The sequence below is a fragment of the Athene noctua genome, chromosome 2 (assembly GCF_965140245.1).
Source record: "Athene noctua chromosome 2, bAthNoc1.hap1.1, whole genome shotgun sequence".
In the NCBI taxonomy this organism is placed as follows: Eukaryota; Metazoa; Chordata; class Aves; order Strigiformes; family Strigidae; genus Athene; species Athene noctua.
Window position 1 is genome coordinate 33,117,584 of NC_134038.1, and position 20,666 is coordinate 33,138,249.

Sequence of the window (20,666 nt, forward strand, 5' to 3'; positions counted from 1 at the left end):
TATAAAAAAACAGAAGAGAATCCTATGTGTTCAAGAGTCTTGTTGGGTAGATGCCAATCAGCGCCCCTTCCAACTCCACTTCATATGAATTTTTACAAACCATTATATCAATTTCAACAATAAACTATATAGCTATCATATATGTAAGTCAAAAAAATCAGGTGACAAAAACATTGATTAAAAAAAATTGTATTATGAAAGACGGCACTATCTTATCCACTCATGTAACACTGAACTACATTTTTTTTTACTTTGTCAGTTTAAATCATTGGGCAATGCTGTAGAAATCCCTCCAGCTATTATAATGATATTACTTATACTCCATCGTTTGAGAACTAATATTCAGAAAGGAAATGGAAAATTTGTAACAGTTATTTCATACCTACAACAGTTTTGCTAACACCACTTGGCTGTGGTAAGCGTGATGATGATGATGATGGCGTTGATCCTACAGAAGGCATCTTCTTAACTGCAGCAGGTTTGTACTGTAACAAAATACAACCTAGAAATTTAAGCAATTAAATCAAACTATCTATATAACAAGATAGGTAGTTATCTCAGGTACTGCGGGAAAACACGATGATTATCTACTAGGTAAACTGTTTCTGCTGTGGGATCATGCAAATGGTTTCCGCTAGTCTGCTTTCTTATACATACAGATGATACTAGTAGATGATTATCTAACTCAGTGGTTTTGTTTTGGTTTTTTTTCATTTAACTGTATGTCTTTGCCTGCTTCCCACTTTTCTACAGCTTTTCTCACCTTTTTCCACAGCTGTCTCACGAGATTAACACTGTCACCTCATTACCAGTTAATTTTAAAAAGAATACTCAAGGGCAGGATCATTTTTGTCTTTCAAATCTTACTTTCACCTGTGTGCGCTGGACCAGTCCCAGCACTGATTCAGAATACAGTGCAAGACAACACAAGCAGTTACTCAGTGATGTTTCACTCTTCACAGCTTCCAGAAAAAAAAAGAGCATTACCACTAAATGAAACACACACACACGTTAATCCTTCATTTGTTTCCACCATAAATCATCTACTGCAGCTCTTACCTTAATATATCTGAATTCCTCTAAGCTTCTAATTAGCCAAACTATTGCTGTCAGTTGTCCTGTAGTCATCTACCTTTGTCCGCTTAAGGAACAGCCTTGAATTGAATCCAGAAGACTTGCACAACAAAAATTCAACTTCCTTTACAATACTACATCTCTACTTCCTGCTACTACCCTTGGCGGTCATTTTCACAAATCTCTGAATTACATTTATGACTGGTTTTGGCTTTGCAATTGCTGCCATCTGATTTATGGATCTCTTCTACTCTTATAAGAAAGCAAAAACCTCTTCCATGTTTGGTGTCTGATTTCAGTCTAGCACAAATAATAAGACTACAGAATAAAACAATTCCATTTAAGAGCAACACCCTATTAAACAAGCTTGATTTGATGTTGAATGCAAGCTACAAGTTAAGAAAAATGTGGTAGTTCACCTGTGCTCGTGTAGGAAGCTTCCCTTTGGTATCAGCTGCCAATTTCCCTTTATTAGTAATACGTGCTGCTTGTTCCTTACAGAAATTGATGTGTCTGTCAGCTGCATTTTCATTAAATCTCCTCTGACAATATGGACACTGAATGTAATCTTAAAAACATAAAAAATGAACATCAATAATGCATTTTAAAAAGTGTTTTAAAGTCTTTTAAAGACCAGCTCCAGCCCCACCCCCAGAGAAAATTAAGGCCTCTTGAATCTGAAAATCAAATATGAATTGCAGGGGAAAAGAATATTGTCCACATAAGATGTTTCTTGTTTGATGGATATAAATGAGAAGAGCGCTTGAGGACCATAAATAACCTAAGCAAAATGAGAAACCCTTTGAAAGATGGTATTCAGCAGAGAAGGTGACCAAAGAGGCATATGGACATTGCAGGGATATTAGTTGGAAGGAAATGGAGAAAAGAAGAAAAAAAAAAAAATTAAAATCAAACAGTTCAATTTGTTCAAGATATGAAAATGCATTAAAATCTTTCCCATACAAACAGCAAAAGACAACAAAATCTCTTTTTTCTGGTAATTTTGAAAGGACTGATAAAAATTAACTGCAATACTGGAGATTATAATTAAAAAAAAATAATTAGAAATTTAAGAAAAACAATCAGAGGAAATCCAGACAATATTAGGATATATCTATGAAGACATGCAAAACAGAGTAATTGGTGGCTGTGTTATTTTTCAAGATTTATTTAGTCACATTACAAACAGTACTACTTGTAGGAAATATTACTAACATTGGGGAAAAAACAGAAAGGTTATGTAAATATTTAAAATATTAAAAGATACCTCATCTGTATGCTGAAAATATACCCCTTAAAATACACTGCCCTTGGAAAGTAAAATCTTTGGACTGCAGTTTCAGATAGACATTTTAGCATCTAGAAATACAGATCCTGAATTCCCCAGATTACAGTATTCAAACCCATGTAAACATCAACTTCAGAAGAGCTGGACACTGGCAAAGCAAGTTAAATTAGTGTGTTTCTAAGTGATTTTAGAAATATATCGAAGAAAACAAAGAGATATACAACAGTCACAACCTCCAAGATTACAGTTAGATATCATACAATCCAAAATAAGATCTGGATTACAATTTACTACTCCAAATGCAGCAGATCTGTCTTAAATAGTTATCTCTTTAAATTAACAAACAATTTTGTGTGAGTCAAATGATGTAGTGGCCACCAAACTATGAACTGTGACCCAAAGTGATCAAAGGACACAGAAAGAACAAGGAATTCTTCAGAGAAGTGACACCATGGGAATCCCCTGTGATAACAATGATTTATTTACTTTACATAAACTCCACTACTGTCAGAATACTCAAACATAAACTATACCTTAAGAGACAGAAACTCAGAAGCAGAACAAATGTAATATCTTTATAGTCAAACCGAGACAGGCCCAAAGTTAAAAAAACCCACACAGGTTAAAAAAAGCAAAATAGATGAATAAAGCAGCTATGGAAACCCCTAGATAATAAGAAGATACATTTCTAGCTAGCATACAGCACCATTCCCACAAAAGATTTTCAAAGCCCGCTAAAGTAAATGGATCAGACCGCAGAGGATTAATGTATACTCTTAAGAATCAGGGGTTGTATCTTCATTCTTTTGTAAAATGCTTAGCATCAGTTAGTCACATGGCTATCTGGAAGTACTGTTGGTACTGTCCAGAACCACTGTTAGGATTCAACGTAAGCTTCATAAAATACAACTTAATCAAAATAAGAGGGCAGTACACATATGCAGTCGAGTTCAGTGCAAATGGGGTGACTTAAGGTCCTTCTTAGTATCATGAGGCTATTCCACACTTCTTCTAAGGAAAAGGTGGAACAGGAGATCAAAGAACCAGCAATACTGCTTAATTGCATGCTTTGAGTTTGCAAAGAAGTGGGAACTATTAAGACAGAACTCTTTACTTCTAAAGGAGAAAGACTAGCAGCTAGTTAGAGACAAGCATGCCAAAGACAGAGCTGAGTAGGAGAAGATGAATATACTCCATGATACCATGCACAGTTCTCCCTCTCTTCTACATGTAAAGTGGAAAAGGCGTGACAGTAGCCGCCCTTGCTCTACTTTCATTGTATTTGTGAGAAGAGAATCCACCAATAAGTTCATGCGTCTTCTCTTCATTCCACGTTCCCTCTTCCTAAGTCTTACCCACAGCAGCAGGATGAAGCTAGGAGACTAAAAACAGTAAGACTCGCCTTGGAAAAAAGTAAAAAATGGAAGGAAAAGAAACAGAGGCACAATATCTTTTCCCTTTACCTCCTATCTATTTTTAAGTGGGCTGAATGGAGTTACTTCCTTCGCTTCAAATTCATCTGCATTCTCTTGAATGAAGAGAGCGCCATTTTAGTAACTTTTCCAATCTAGATTTAGTTCTGGGCAATTCTGCTTGTAATTCAGAACCTATACAACTAGATTACTAAAGATCCTTTCCATGATTAAGCCTTATGTTCCTTATCTACAGCATTAGCTATTGGTTTTACCTTATTTTAAAATGCATATGGCATTTCTAGATAGTGTGTACTGAATGCTGAATAATACAACTTCACTTCTTACTATGAATGCACCATTACAAACCTAATGCTGTACAAACACTTTTCCTGTAGAGAAACAAGGTATGGAACACTCACATTCTTACTTGACCACAGGCAGGCAGAAGTAAATAGATGCTTTTTTCCATTTTTTCCAATCTTTCTGAAAATAACCATTGAGCTGATCAAATGGTTTAGCTCTTAGGACAAGAGGAAGAAATATATTCTCCAATCTATTATCACATCACAAAATTTAACTGAAAAGCATATTTCCTTCTCACATCAGACTGCTTTAATGCTTTACCCAGCCTCAGTTCTGAAGGCACCCAAGCACTGTCACTCCTTTAAAAGAAATCCCACATATTTCACATACCCAAAACACAAGTACCCCCACCACATGAGGAAGGATCACATGCATACTACAGCATACACTGTGTGCATGAAAATAAACGTGAATGCAGCAAGAAAAGGGAGAGAGCACATTTAAAGAACATAGCTGATATGCATTCCTAAAATGTAAATAGGTTGCAGATGTCTAGCATCAGCAGCCAATTAAAAAGGTGGTCTGCTCTTTCTGAGCAGTTCCACTGTTACGCACAGAAACAAGGTGTTGAAACGATTTTTCCAGCCTCTGGTTTATAAGATGGTAGCAAGCTGCAAGCTGGTCACAACTACCTTTCAAACACATTAAAAACAAAGTCATGGGCTTTGAAAGCTACACAGGATGCCAGCCAGCCAGCCCCACAGTCACAAACGAGTATCTGCATAGGGATAATCAGATAGCCATCTTCAAGAACTTGTGAATACTGTATTCCAATAAATTCCTTTCCAATTCAAATTTGTAAAAATTAAGTTTAAAAAAATAAATTTCTAAAGAATTCAGTTGTATTACATACCAGGGTCATATGATGGTGGAGGTGGTGGAGGAAGTTTTCCACCATCTTTAAGATTAAGTCCTTTGGCTGCTCGTATAGTTGCTATAAATTCCTCATGCTTTCGTCTCCAGTTGGAAGGCTTTTTGGGTGGTTCTGGCTAAGAAGCCAAAAAAGAAAGAGCTTTATACATTTCAAGCTCTTGCTTCAAGCTAAGTATGTGCCTTATTCTAGTATACAATATTAGAGTTAGTTTTCTTCCAAATCCTAGTTGATCTAATTATCACAAATTGTCAGAAGAAATAAGCCTTATTATGATGCATATATAGTTTGCCTAAATATGAAAAGTAAATTATAACATACCCGTGGCTTAAGAGGTTTTACTGTGGGAATGTCAGTTCCTTCTGCTCTCTGTCGGCTGGAATCGAATGTCTTCCTTTTCTTGGAAGAAGTTTTTTGGCAAATGGGTACATGCTTTTTCTACAATCAGAAAAAAATCCAAAAGGTGAATACAGAACTTAGTTTTGAAAAGATAAGTTATCAACATATTTCTCTCTTTCTCAATAGATCAATCAGCAAACAAGGCCCAACTCTCGATAAATATCAGACTGCTCTCTCTCAATCATTTATGTCAGCCATTACTTTTAAAATGGAACTACAGGAATTCACGCATGCATGTACAGTCACAAAAACTTAGGAGATGAAGAAGAAAAATAGGAGGCATCTGTATTTCCTCCTTGCAAATAAAAAAGTGATGGCAGGTAGGCAGCATTTGCATTAAGTGACAAGACAAATCAGAGGTGTCTGAAATGCCTATTCATATTTAAAGGGCAGACCAATTTCTATTAAGACTGAAGATCACAGTATTTTGAAAATGGTTAACAAAACACTTAATTTACTATCTGAGACTGCATAATGCTAGGGCTTATATCTGCAGAGGTAAGGAATGATTCTGTGACTCTAGAGAAGATGTTCTTAGAAGCATGTGTTTTCAGAAAGTGATGGGATGCTGAAATAAAATAAACCTCCTTCTAAGCAGCTTCAAAACTGGGATAACTGAAATTGATAATTATTTAGGAAAAAAACCAACACAAAAACCCCACCAAAACCAAGCATCTAGGTCTACTTTATTTAGCTATAGTGACCATTGCTTAACTCTCATATCAGCTTATCAGATCTAAAAGCCAACAGTGCTTATGCCACTTACCAGTGCTGCAGGAAAGAAAGTCCTTCCACAAATCCTACATGGCAAGAGATCTCCAGTTTGCACTGTAACGTCACCTTAAAAAAAAACCCCATCATATTTCTATAAGAAAATTTGTTTAAATTCATGATAAAAAAATATAACTTCATACACTTAGCAACAATAACAGTTGTTACTGTAAAAGTATACATTCTTTGAACTGTGAAGACTGTGCAGATCAGAAAGGAAAAGAAGATACATGAGTCCTTATGTACTTTTGGAAGCGGTTAGACCCTATAACGTGCTGCCATCAATTCTGATAACTTACAATATGAAACTCTGCATCTTTAAAAGGATGCCTGGATGTCAACATGCAAATGACAGATTCACTGTAAGTCAAAATGATAGCCCAAACACATGCCAAGAATAATGATATTTAGTAGGTATTTCTGTGTCTTTGGAAGAAAATCACCTGTTACAGTATCAAATATAAGTCACATCCCATCACTTATTTTTCTCTGCTAAGTTAAAGTATTGCACTTATTCTTGCAAAGAAAAAAAATCTTTAATGCTATTTTAACTATGTATTTTATTCAGATTATTATTTGTGGTTTACAAAAGCATTTCTGATGTTGCTATTCAAGCACTGTTAACAAAAATGTAAGTGGTATATTTGACATACAACAGATTCACAGAATCATACCGATGACCAACAAATCAAGGTATCCAAGCCTATGCAAATAATATTCATTCACAATATATATTCATACAGTATGCATTATGCAATGGAGTCACAGCAGAGATGAAAAATTCCAGAAGGTTTCCCAATAATAGGCATCTATTATATTTAGTGCTGTACCAGATGGATATTTTTATATCATGTATACATCCAGAAAGAGATATTAAGTTTGAGAGATACTAGTTGCTTTCTCTGTACTCAGTCTGACTATTGCAAACAATACAGATCCCTCTATTTATACAAAGTTAAAACCACTTTGAATTGACTTGTATTTCAGACAAAACAGTGGCTTAAACTAATAAAGTTATGAACACAGCAACGTTCAATGATCTGATCAGTGAACGGTGAAATGGTGAAAAAACATTTTCCATCTAAACGTACAACTGTGGGACCAGTCCTAAAGAAAATAAGTAATGGCAAACACATGTAGATTCAGGCTGCATGGCTCCCGCTGAAAACCTTTTTTTCCAGATAAAAGATTAAAATTGAGTGAGATTTCTAGTACCCACATGTAGCTATTAGGTCTATATCTGCCTTTTTCAATTACTTAAATGAAATTCTAATCAGTATTTAACTACGTATAACATATTAGTTGTATGAACATATTACAGAGCACAATCCATTTTTAAAAAATCACAAATCATATTAAAGGTGTTCTGCAGTTTAAAACATCTATGATCATATCTTTAATTTGTATACCTTTGCCATGTAGGCATGAATAGACCCTTCTTACAGGATAGCAAGACTATACTGACAGTGAGTTTTACAACTAAAACCATAATCAGCCTTTCTTTTGTGTCATCTAAATGTATGTGTTTAGATGTACAAAAGTAAGGGGAAGTAGTAAAGATAGAAAACATGCAGATAAATCTTGTCTTCCTTCTATTCTTGCATCTGAATTATACTTGCATATTATCAACTTTTGCTATGAACTTATTTTTTATTGTTAATTGTATTTTATCTCCATTTTAAACAATCACATCTGAAAACTTTTCCATAGGCCTGTTTTCTTAAATGCACAAGCCTGAGCATAATGTTGTGCTGGTTTTGGCTGGGATAGAGCTAATTTTCTTCATAGTAGCCAGCAGGGGACTATGTTTTAAGTTTGTGCTAAAAACAGTGTTGATAACACAGGATGTTTTTGTTACTGCTGAGTAGTGCTTATAAAGTCAAGGCCTTTTCTGCTTCTCACCCCACCCCACCAATGAGTAAGCTGGGGGTGCACAAGGAGTTGTGGGGGGACACAGCTGACCCCAACTGATGAAAGGGATAGCCCATATCATATGACATCATGCTCAGCAGTAAGAGCTGGGGGAAGGAGGAAGGGGGAGGGATGTCTGCAGTTACGACATTTTGTCTTCCGAAGTAACCGTTACACATGATGTAGCCCTGCTTTCCTGGAGATGGCCGAACACCTGCCTGCCCATGGGAAGTGGTGAGTGAATTCCTTGTTTTGCTTTCCTTGTGTGCATGGATTTTCCTTTACTTATTAAGCCATTTTTATCTCAACCCACAAGTTTTCCCACTTCAGTTCCTCTGAATATCTCCCTCATCCCACTGGGAAGGTCTGAGCAAGCAGCTGTGTGGGCCTTAGTTACTGGCTGGAGTTAAACCATGGCAAATGTTAATCACAAGTAATAATGCACACACTGGTCACACATATCTTAGATGGCTGGAACCCGCCCTCACCATTTTCCTCAAGGGTAAGCAGCAATGGTTGTAAGTTTTTCTCAACTTTCCCACTCAAAAACACAAGGTATGCAGAGGTTTATAGTTTGTTTCATTATTTCATTCTTCAGCATTCTCAGCACTCTTTAATAATGCTTACAGACGTCACTGCAAACTTACTTCTGCTAAAGAGTTCAATTTCTTTTTATCACATTACCTAATACAACCCTCAGCTTTGGAGAAACAAGTGAGAGGGGCATTTCATGAAAACACAGAGTGACACTGTGTCTTTAAGAAATAAGCTGAAATAAATCAGAATTAGTGATCTCGAAATCAAGTGTATAGTCAAAGAAACTGACCAAGAGAAGAATTCTTCCAAATATCTGTCATAGTAAAAGAAGAAAAGCTACAGTTTCCCCCATTTTTTTCTGTTCAGTGAACTCTAGATTTCGAGCTTGTGTTTAAATTCACCATTAAAAGAAGGAGATTTGATAGATGCTCACCTGATCGAGCAGTATTTACATACAACATACCAATCCATAGTGAATGCCAATTAGCAGTCACTGCAGCTGCAGTTAGAGTTGGATTTCCTTACAGCATTCCTACCCTCCCTTGCTGCTGGCAGGTACTCAATCACAATTGCCAAGAGCTATTTCTACTGCCAACACCTCCTCCCCCATAATACAAATCACTGATCCAAAACACAACAGGAAATTATTTAAAAAAATTAAAGTTCCTTAAGTTTTGTTGAAAATGGGAAGCAACAGTCCTTTAGATCTGTACGCTTACCCCTTCAATTTCTTAGTCATTCCTCTGTGATTTTCCTCACCTTTAAAGTAAAAAAAAAAACAAAACCAAAAACCAAACACAAAACCCCCCACCAAAACCCACAAACAAAAACCGCAATGAAACAAAACCACAAAACCTTAACATTTCTCTCTAGCAGCCCATGAGTCTTCCCTTACAGAAGGGTTAGCAATGTCATCATGAAATCTGATAATTTGAAAATAAAACATGGAAATACAATTGTGAAACCTGGAAAAAAGATGGGTTTGGAGTTTTTGTTTGTTTTTTTAAAAGGCATTCAGGCATGGTATCTAATGCAGTCAGTCACGGACTGACTGAATTTTTTTCCTGAACAAAAGTTAACAGACATGGTTGTTAAACTGGGATGCATTGAGGGGGAGAAGATTGGAAAAAGGGACACAAATCAAGAAACAGAAGAAGGATTTGCTTGGCAAATGAGTCTGAGAATAGAAATTAGTAGTAAGATAGTGTCATGGAAATTTTCTTCATTCTTCTTTAAATCTAGCAACAATGCAGGGATTACCATCATTTTGGTTATATAACCACAGAATACCCAAGATCCAGTGGCTACACTTCTTTTTCTTTTCACCATCTTTAATACCACTAGTCACCAGCCATTTACATGCTTCTATTAAACATAAATTAATATAGCTAACTTGGAACTGACCTAATCTAAACACACTTAGGGAAAAGAAAAATATGTTAAAAATGGTTACGTGAATACCACAGGAAGAACTAGTATTTCAGATGAAGTGATGCCAAAACTTTACATCCTATCCTCCTACTGTCTGCCTGAGACCAGATCTCAAATGAAAACAGAGTTCAACCTACTAAGATGCTGGGTATCTGAATTAAACAACTAGCAGCACTACAATAAATCTCATCACTTGTGTTTTTAAACTGTCCTTATCAGAGCTCCTCCTCCTCCAACTACTTCCAGAGTACAGCTACCTTCCGAATTACTTTTTTGTACCTACATGTAAGTTATTGCACACATTCCTTTTGAATATGGTCACAGTCTAGTTACCCATACTTTCTGATCTTGAAGTGGAAGTTTAACTGTAAAGTCTGGGTAGACCTTGAAGTCTGACAGCATATCTGCACAGTCAGTCTCTCCGATAGAGCACAGTGCTTTCAATACTCACAGATGAATTTAGACTTCCTCAAAATCTAGGTTTGCAAGGAATAACATTTTCTTTCTTTCTTTCATGTTCAAATACAGCAACTGATTTACAGTAGAAAGTGCAACGTGCCAGTTCTCAGATTCATCTTTCTCAGTACAATGTGTGGACCCATCAACACATACAAGTTCGATCTGACACAGACACAGGCATAATGTTAGCTCTTGCTATCATGTTACAAATTAAGCAGTTGTGTACACAGACTCCACCTGAGAGGGAGCAGAAGTCTTCAGTATTGCTGAACAGCTATTAACTGAAGTTTATTACAGTTTTCTCTTTTGGAGACCTTTGTGTACCCAAATATGTGTCTGCACTTAGATATAGAGTGCAGAATGTTTCAAAAGAACAAGAGTGCACTTAGGCTCAGTAACAGTATTTTGTCATGTTGTAAAATCTGTCTGACTGCCCTTCAAAACATTTTATTTACCTGCAGCAGCGACAGTAATATATGACTTGGGCCAGACAACTATGATAATCAGATCAAGCCCCACTGAATTCAATCTTGCTGAAACACTCTGGTACGAATTCCAGCCTTGAGACGAGGTACCTTGAAACCAGCAAGTACTCTACAACTGCTGAGTGTTATTACTTGAAGAGTGCTTGCCAAATTCTTCTACAAAATTGTATTTATTGCTTTTAACATTACTTCTCCCCTCATCTCCAAAAGCAAGGTATTTTCCGCTTAAGAGTTCCATATACTTCAGGTATGAAAAAAATGCAGTGCTTTCCCCAGATTAATTCATCAAGCCACAGCATCTAGTTCTTTGAGTCTCCAACATATATTCACTAATCAGTACTGACCAGGCTATATTTTTTAATCAACACATTAACTAACAATAGTCTGAAAAGACTAATGACAAATACTATAAACAAGAGTCACCTAAAAATGATACCGATGCAGTGACATAGGGAGGGAACACTTCTTTGAACAGCCAAATACAATTTAGAGCATTAATTTTTGAAGAGCAATTTTAAAGAGAAATAACAAAAAGAATAATGGATGAAAGTAGAAAAACTTTTCTACACACTAACAGTGTAAGTTTTGCAATTTTTCATTATTTTGCCAAAAGGAATTCTGAAATATAAATGAAAGATAAATACACCATACTGCTTCACAACAAGCAGTACTTGCCATACTACAGTAAAGTCCACTTGATAACTGATGACGTGAATGGCTTACCCCACCAAGAAAATCCCTTCTCGCCTATGCTATTCAGTAGTTTGCCAGAAGAGTTAGAGAAACGAAGAGGAAATCACAGTAAGATCTGTCTCTTAGTATTCAACTGTTCAGATACTTTGAAATTTGCAATTCTATAACAAATAGTGAACCAACCTACTATTATCTACCTATCCCTAATTTTAGAAGAAAACCTCGTGAATTCTCTGCTACTTCTGTACTGACAATGCAGTCTAATCTTGTATAAACCTGTCACTTCTGCTTCCTAAAGATAACAAAAAGCAGCATAACTTCCATTCCTTCAAGATGAAAAGCTTGTGAAAAGCTTGAGTAAGACTTTCATAGTACCTCTGTATGTTTTTGTATCAGCTCCTCAGCCTGAAAATCCAAGTGCATTATATTTGTCAAAATTACTGTTACTGCTCTGAACATGAGCCTGATGATGGTGAGTTTGGTATTACTTCCTTGAAAATAACATCAAGGAAAGTCTAATTGACTCAAAGTGACAACCTGGAGGAAGATTCTGTGAAGAAATTTTTTTTTGTGTGACTAAGAAATGAATTGCATGCAGTTAAGGCTCGATTTTGGGGCCACTCCTGTTTAACATCTTTATTGATGATCTAGACGAGGGGATCGAGTGCACCCTCAGTCAGTTTGCAGCTGACACCCAGTTGGGTGGGAGTGTTGATGTGCTCGAGGGTAGGGAGGCTCTGCAGAGAGACCTGGACAGGCTGGAGCCATGGGCTGAGGCCAACTGGAGGAGTTTCAATAAGGCCAAATGCCGGGGGCTGCCCTTGGGCCACAACAACCCCCAGCAGCGCTACAGGCTTGGGGAGGAGTGGCTGGACAGCTGCCAGTCAGAGAGGGACCTGGGGGTGCTGATTGACAGCCAGCTGAACAGGAGCCAGCAGTGTGCCCAGGGGGCCAAGAAGGCCAATGGCATCCTGGCTTGTGTCAGCAATAGCGTGGCCAGCAGGGACAGGGAAGGGATCTAACCCCTGTACTCGGCACTGGTGAGGCCGCACCTCGATTCCTGTGTTCAGTTTTGGGCCCCTCACTACAAAAAGGACATTGAATGACTCGAGCGTGTCCAGAGAAGGGCAACAAAGCTGGTGCAGGGTCTGGAGCACAGGTCGTACGGGGAGCGGCTGAGGGAACTGGGGGTGTTTAGTCTGGAGAAGAGGAGGCTGAGGGGAGACCTTATCACCCTCTACAGCTACCTGAAAGGAAGCTGCAGAGAGCTGGGGATGAGTCTCTTTAGCCTAGTAGAAAGCGACAGGACAAGAGGGAATGGCCTCAAGTTGCGCCAGGGAAGGTTTAGACTGGATATTAGGAAGCATTTCTTTACAGAACAGGTTGTTAGGCATTGGAATGGGCTGCCCAGGGAGGTGGTGGAGTCCCCATCCCTGAAGGTGTTCAAGAGTAGGGTCGATTTAGAGCTTAAGGATATGCTGTAGGTGGGAACTGTGCTAGGCGAACGGTTGGACTAGATGATCTCCAGGGTCCTTTCCAACCTAGATGATTCTGTGAAAGTGCATACCTCTTTCCGTGAAAAAATGGTTGTAATAGCAACACACATACAGGTTACATCATGATACACTCCCCTTTTCTGTAACTGTCCTTCTTTCCTCGTTTCCTCATATGAAGTATAACTTTTTATGTGAAAACATGCCAAATTCACACTACACATCCTTAAAAATAACCAACTCTCCTGGACTCCTCTCTAGGGCCATATCTCATGGGATTCTTCCAGACAGATCCCTAAAGTCAAAGCCTGTTCTCCTTAAGTCCAAGGTTGAGATACTGCTATTTGCCCAGCTCCCTCTTCATAGAATCCTGAATTCAATCATTCCCTGGTCACTGCAGGTAAGACTACCCCGACCTTCACATGTTTATAGGTATGAAGTTTGTAGGTATGAAGTGCCTTCGTTTGTCAGCTCCTCTATCACCTGGGTTAGGAATTTGTTATCAATGCACACCAGAAGCCTCCTAGACTGCTTGTGCCTTGCTGATTAATCTCTCCAGCAGGTACTGAGCGGTTAAAGTCCTGCATGAGAACCAGGGCCTGTGAATATGAGGCTCCCTCCAAGTATCTGAAGGAGGCCTCATCTTCCTCCTGATCAGGTGGCTTGTAGCAGACACCTACAACAACATTTCCCACATTGGTCTGCCTGCTAACCCTGATCCATAAGCTCCCAGCTGACTCCACAGCAAAGCTCCACACATTCTCACTGCTCTCCCACATAAAGGGCAACTTCCCCCCTCGTCAACCAGCCAGTTCTTCCTGAAGAGCCTGTATTCATCCACTGCAACACTGCAGTCCTATGGGCTGTCCTACCACCTACACATGATCCCAACAAGATCCTAGTTCTGCAGCTGCATGCAGATCTCCAATTCCTCCCATTTGTTCCCATACTGTGAGTCTTAATGTGCAGGCACTTGAGAGGCACCAGCCATAATGATTGTCCAGAAAAATCTATGAGATCTTCCCCTGTAACACATACGGAAACACAACAAAACTAAAGGCAAATAAGCAGCACTATTTGATTGATCTGACTTCCAGATACATTATCTGGTCTTTTATTAGCGAGCTTTAAGATCAACTAAAGCCACTAGAAAGCATGTGGCCTGCAAAATCTATGGCCATGTTACACAACTCTGCTTTGACTTCATAAACTCACTGTTCTCCTGTACCAGGCTACAAGCACCATGAGGACTGTAAGCAAGCAGTCAAGGAAAGACTGGTCTTCTCACACTAGCCTTAAGCCAAGACTGCTTTGCACCAGTGACACCCAAAGCAATTCTGGACTTACATACTCTACTACACAAACATTAAGTGGACAGAGCAATTCCAATATAATTCTGTTTGCTTATCAGAATATTACTTAACAATAAAATAATGTGTTAAAACCAATTTTGATAATAAACTTCATTTATAATATATTGATTCCCAGTTTGCTCCCTCCCTGGAATTTCTTTAAGAAGTAAGCCTACTCCTCGCCCGCTCCAGTCAACTGCTTAACATACTGCTAGAACTAGATTTTACTGAAATGCAACTGCTTTTGATAATAACCAAATCACGTGTGTGTGTTCGCGTAAAACACATTCATCCTCCCACTATGTTCAACCAACTGAACAGTCACTAGACCAATTTCTGCAATTTGAGTTAAAAATGCAAATGCAAAATCCATTAGTTCTAAGATGCTGAAGAGACTAATTTGAAACACTCAAATTCCTATCTACACATATTACTTCCTTTCCTTTAAAGGTGAAACATATTCTGATAACGTACTTCACCTAACGTATCAGCCTAAACTTAGCTTTCAAATTTTTTCCTTAAGTAAAATATTTATTTTCAATGTCTTCCCCAAAACATAAACATTAATAAAAAAATAAAAACATGACTGCCTTAGAAAAAGTAAATACATTGACCACAATTATACAGTGTATTAAAGGTCGAAATTAGATCACTTAACGGAGGTGCAAGTACGACTAGTGAAACATAGCAGTTCAATGCAGTCATGCTTATCATTGTGTTTTAACAGCTGCCAGTGACAACTTCTTAAAAAGAATATAGATGAATAGTAGTTTTGCATCTCAATCTTTAATAGCTTCTAACTTGCTGATTTAAGAACAGTATAATAAAATTAATTCTTCCTTTCATTGGACAGGTAAGATACCTAAAAAACCCACAAAACCCCACAAAACCATACAGAAAACCTGAAGTGTTGCAAAAAGGCAGGAGCCTCTCTCAAAAAGGAGCTTAAGAAAATGGCTGCCAAAGTAAGGAAGCTATACTGCTTATGCGTCCAGTGAGGCAAGACAAAGATGAACACTAAAGACTCACATTAATATTATTTTTGTTTTCAAAACAGAAATAATTTTCTACACTATTAGGGGGAAAAAAAAAAAAAAACAGCATCAGCTTATTCCAAAATTCTGTCAAAGCAAGCATAAGCACTTGCTTTCAACAGTCACGTTACTAATATACACCGCTAAACTAGAATGCTTGCACTGTCTGGGGTGGAGTGGGGTGTCCCAGACATTACCAGTGCCAGTGAAGGGTCCAGTGACCACTGTTACTACAGATCTCAGGACGGATCTCAGCTCTCAGCAGAGGATGCTATAAAACAAGCCCTATGAGACCTGGAGGGCACACCCACACTGCTGAGCCTAAATGCTTAATCACAGTAGTCCCCACTTGGCATCTGCAAGGGAAAGCTCTGGGTTTAAACCCGCAGGCTACTTCCTGAGCAAGCAGACACTCATCCCCTTCCAACCACAACCAGCGTTCCCCAGCTGCTAGAGCACAGGCTGAAGGAGAACGCTGGGGCTGGGTAAGCGCTGCCATTACCTGCCACAGAGAGCTGGGCTTTTGCCCTCGGCACAGCTGCCCCTCTGCCCTTTACTCCTTAGGCAGCAGCAGTCCTGACCCGCTGGGCTGGGCTGTGAACAAGTGTGGGAAGCAGCATCCAGTCGGCTCAAGCAGCTGTTGCCGGCATCCTCCCAGAAAAAACAACAGGCTGGAGAGAAGCCGATCAAATGCCACCATTGGACTGCTCCAGCTTAAATGAAGTCAGGAATTCAGTGCTTGGATCCCCTCCTTCATCTCCTTCAAGCAAAACTGAGAGTCAAAAAACAGGCCGATGTGACAGCTTTTTTCTTTTTCTCCACTGAAAATTGTTAATCCATCAAAAATGGTTCTGAGATTCAGCACATGGTGGACTACTCGGGAATGGATTTTTAAACTCACCTTAGAGATCACTATATTTTCAGGCACAGTCAGTCTATTGCTCTAAGTATTTTCACCAGTAAATTAAATGAAAATTGAAAAACAACCAAACAGCACAAGACAGACTGCAAAGTAACAAATGCTGAACTACTGACTAAATTTAATATCAAATTTGTCACTTGTAATGACAAGTGTGCACTGATTCCTTCTAAAAACTTTAATGTTATAAATTTTACTTTCAGTATGTCTAGTAATATAACAATACTGATATACAAATAAAGAATCAAATGTAAATTTTTGAAGAAACTTTTACGTCACACAGAAACCTAATTTCACTGAACATTTAAACTTGCACATAGTGAGAAAATGAAACTGCAACACTGGAAATATTTAGCTTTTTAAATGTCACTAATGCAGCTCTACAAGCCAACTAATACACATTCAACTCTCCACATTATGGAATGAATCACTATAAACCGGGTAGAGTTCTTTCTCATTAATAACATGCTTAAATAAACAGAAATCAACCAGATCTTTCATCTGTAATGACGAGTTTCAGAAAAGCACCAGCTTCTGAGGGTGGAAGGTCCTGAGCCTGAGGGGGTCTTCCAGTCATAAAAAGAGACCAGCAGACAGCTGCCAAAAGGGAACGTCCTGCCCTCCACCATAATCACATCCCTCATACACACAGCTGCCAGGACTTGCTGTACAAATCAGCACCGGGAATTGATTTTGCTAAGCACTAATAGAGAGGGAGCAGGCTGAGCCAGATTTCAGAGGCAGCCCATGGATATGACTCTGCAATTGTGCTTCTAAACACGTTTAATCTGAAATGGCAACCAGCAATGTTCTTACGAGTTGCAAGTGGAGCAATGACTAGAAAAAAGAATAACATCCAATGAAAGAATTTATTAGTTTTTTCCTATATTTTTCCTGTCTTGGGGACAGCCTTCTACTAAAACTTCATCTGAGCCTAACCTAATGTGCACCAAGACAGACAGCTTAAACTGAAAGACTGTAAATAAAAGCAAAAGCACTTGCTTCAGATGTTTTGAAGCAAAAAAAAGTACTTAATGTAGGGGCAATTTGTTTAGAGAAAGAACAACATAGCACAAAGTGACCCACAAAAATGCAAAATCCTGTATTCTCCAGTTTGGACAACTTCAGCATTCAACGATGATGGATAACACCCTTGGGATATAAGTGTTCACAATGCAAGGACATATGAAGTTTTAGAAATAGCTTATAACCTGTGTCATTCTCAAATTAATCTTGTGTGTTCAGAAAGAGTATTTCACATCACGGAAAAATGCTTTGATAAGCTCTAACTTTTGAAAGTACTTTCAAGAAATGGTTCACACAGTAAACATGAAATTTGACTATGATTTAGCAATTTATCCTCCCATAACCCCCAATGACTACTGAAATGCAAACAAAACACAAACCATTTCCAGTAAAGTCAGAAGTTGGACAAATTCTACTGCAAGAATGACATGGTTTTTCATGCTTCTGCTGTCATCTGTAGATCTGCTTTCTTCCCACCCTCTGTTATGAGGGTCCTAGAGCTTACACAACACAGCTGGCATAGCTGGCCTTGCCAAGCTAGGTCACAGCCAAATCAATTGATGGATGGGCTGCAGATGACATGCAGTTCCAATTGCAGTCGAATACATTGTTGACTCAAAATTAAAGCAAGCTTTCCCCTTCTGGATAGGCAAAATAGCCACAGGCCTATCATGAGAGTCGGAGTGCCTAATAAAGGATTGTTTGATAAATGCTGGATACCACCTTTAAAAGGCATTAATAGTCAGCAAAGCATAAAGAGTAAGTCAAATAAAAGAGAACCTCTTGGGATTTTAATGCCAAATTACACTGTCCACATTTATAGTCTTGATGAAGTCACTAGGCCTAAGATCAGAGTCTGATGACTAAAATCTACTAAAGACAAAAGACAGGTATTCAGTGAGAGCTAACTCATTTCTGCAACTGTAATAGAAAGGATAAAGAACAAAGGCTATTTGTGCTCACCCCTATTTAAGCACTCAGTTACCTCTAGTGAAGCATGGAAGACTGTTTTGTGATAGTTACTCAGAACATGTCTGTATTTTTTCTCAAGTAGTATGGCTAAAGCAGCTTGCAAAACACAGTAATGACAGGTACAAAAAGCTCAGACAGCGATCTGTAACTTCATAAATTCCAAGCCAATATCGATGTTATGACGGGCACTCTGGAGGGCGACGGTATCTTCATTAACGCAACTGGCACGGGATAAAGTTGCAAATAGTCAGCAAAAATATCTTTGCCACACTGAAGACTTCACAGCATTATAAGCGTATCCTAACACCCACCTTAGCCATCTGTTTGCTGAAAAAGGATGCCTGGCAAAGACGCCCGCACGCCTCGGTGCCGTACCCACCCCAGCGCACCCGCCGCCTGCGGCGCATCGCCGAGCCGGCTCTCCGCGACCCGAGTTGGGCCGCGGCAGGGAGGGAGGGAGGCAGGGAGGGGCCGGCGGGGAACGGCCACAGCCCCGCAGCTCGGCTGCCAGCGCCGAGCAGCGCCCCAGACAAAGCGCAGCGCGGCCGGCCCTGCCCGCCCCGCGCCCCCCAGCCCGCCCGGCTCCGCGCTGGGGCCCGCCGCCTCCCGCCTTTGTTCGGCGCCCCAAAAGCGCGCCGCCGGGCTCCTGCGGCACCCCCGGCCGCCTCAGCCCCAGCCCCCGCCCCAGCACTCCCGGCCGCGGGGCGAGGCGAGCCCGCCGCGCCGCCTCCGGGGGCTCCGGCAACGGGGAAGGCGGCGCCCGGGCCGCAGCTCCCGCCGCCGCCCAAGCACGCCCCGCTACGGCACGAAGACTCGGCACAGCGCGGCCCAGCCCGCCCCAGGCGCCCGCCGCCTGCCTCCGGCGAACAGAGGAGCCCCCCGCCGCTGCCCCTCACCTTCCAGCCCCTCCATGGCGCACCCCGGCCGCCACCGGCCCCGCCGCTGCTGTGGCAACGCCGCCACCTCCCGGCCCGCTAACAACCGCCGCTCCCATTGGCCGGGCGGCGCGGGCGGGCGGGACCGGGCGGCCCCTCACGGCCACGGCCCCGCGGCGGGCGGGCCGGCCCCCCCCGGGCACTGCCCCCCCCCCCGCGAGTACTAACACACCCCCGGCGGGCACTGCCCCCCCCCCCCCCCGCGAGTACTGCCCCTCGCGAGTACTGCCCCCCCCCCCGCGGGCACTGCCCCCCCCCGCGAGTACTAACACACACCCCCCGGGCACTGCCCCCCCTCGGCATCCGCCCGTGGCGGGGAGCCCCGCCCCCCCTCCGCCCGTGGGCTGCGCCCCGCCCGGGCGGTGTCCCCGAGGTCTGAGCATCCTCCGGCAAGGGCCCGTGGTGGCCCCGCTCTCTGGTACAGCCGGGCGTATCAGCTGGGCTGTAACGTGGAGGTTGCGCTGCGAGCGGGATCTTTTTCTTCCAGGAGCAGCACTTGTCTCTAGAGAAGGGCGACGTGCAGCGTGGGGAAGAAATAACCGCGCGGTTGAGAAAGCAACAGAGCCGTCAGTGCCGGGGCGGACACGGGGAGACACTGAGATGGCGGCAGGGCCCCCCGCCCCTGGCAGCAGTGAGCCGAGCAGAGGGGTGCTGGGGGGCAGCGCAGCGTGAGGCGGTAATGGGGGGGTGACCCCTTGTGCTTGCGGGAGAACTACGGACAGTCACGGGAAAAAACACAAAAAATGGTTTTCAGGTTCTCGTCCTGAAAATAATTACGCGCAATGGATTCCTACCCCTTTTTAACTCCTGTTATTTTCTTAACTCAAAGATGCTAATATAAAATCAGTATCTGGGGGTATCTCCTGCTACAGGATTTGAGTAATGGATGGTTTTGGAAAATAGTACTCTTAAATTGCTGTTGACTAATGAATAATGCTTGAAACATAGTGAAATTCTTCTGTTCCTTTTACAAGAGCTTTTCCACACTTTTAGCAACAAAAGCACTTCAAGATTTTTTTTCTTCAAGACATTATTTTAAAATTAATTCTTAAGATCTTTTATTTGTCTTTGTTGTAGCAATATGCCATGAGTAACTATTAATGTTTTTCTGTATAAACTACAATAAATCTTACAGAAACTACTACTGTGTTTTACAGGCACATGCAAATAATTTCTCTTCTTACTTGAGACAAGTTGGTTGATACAGATTTGCTTGTCCTTAGAATCACAGTTACTGT

At 40.7% G+C, this 20,666-nt stretch overlaps 1 protein-coding gene across 2 annotated transcripts in view; it reads right to left on the reverse strand.

The window, feature by feature from the left end:
* The window catches only part of ZC2HC1A (zinc finger C2HC-type containing 1A), a 37,427-nt gene extending 17,964 nt beyond the window's left edge, over positions 1-19,463 (reverse strand). For both annotated transcript variants that reach the window (XM_074898803.1, XM_074898802.1), the window contains exons 1-6: positions 19,390-19,463; positions 6,177-6,250; positions 5,333-5,449; positions 4,994-5,129; positions 1,494-1,642; positions 383-485 (exon numbers count right to left, since the gene is read on the reverse strand). In XM_074898803.1, the coding sequence (XP_074754904.1) occupies positions 383-485; positions 1,494-1,642; positions 4,994-5,129; positions 5,333-5,449; positions 6,177-6,250; positions 19,390-19,405 (595 nt within the window). In that variant the 5' untranslated portion in view covers positions 19,406-19,463. The remainder of the gene's footprint in view (positions 1-382; positions 486-1,493; positions 1,643-4,993; positions 5,130-5,332; positions 5,450-6,176; positions 6,251-19,389) is intronic.
* Between the last annotated feature and the right edge of the window lie 1,203 nt (positions 19,464-20,666).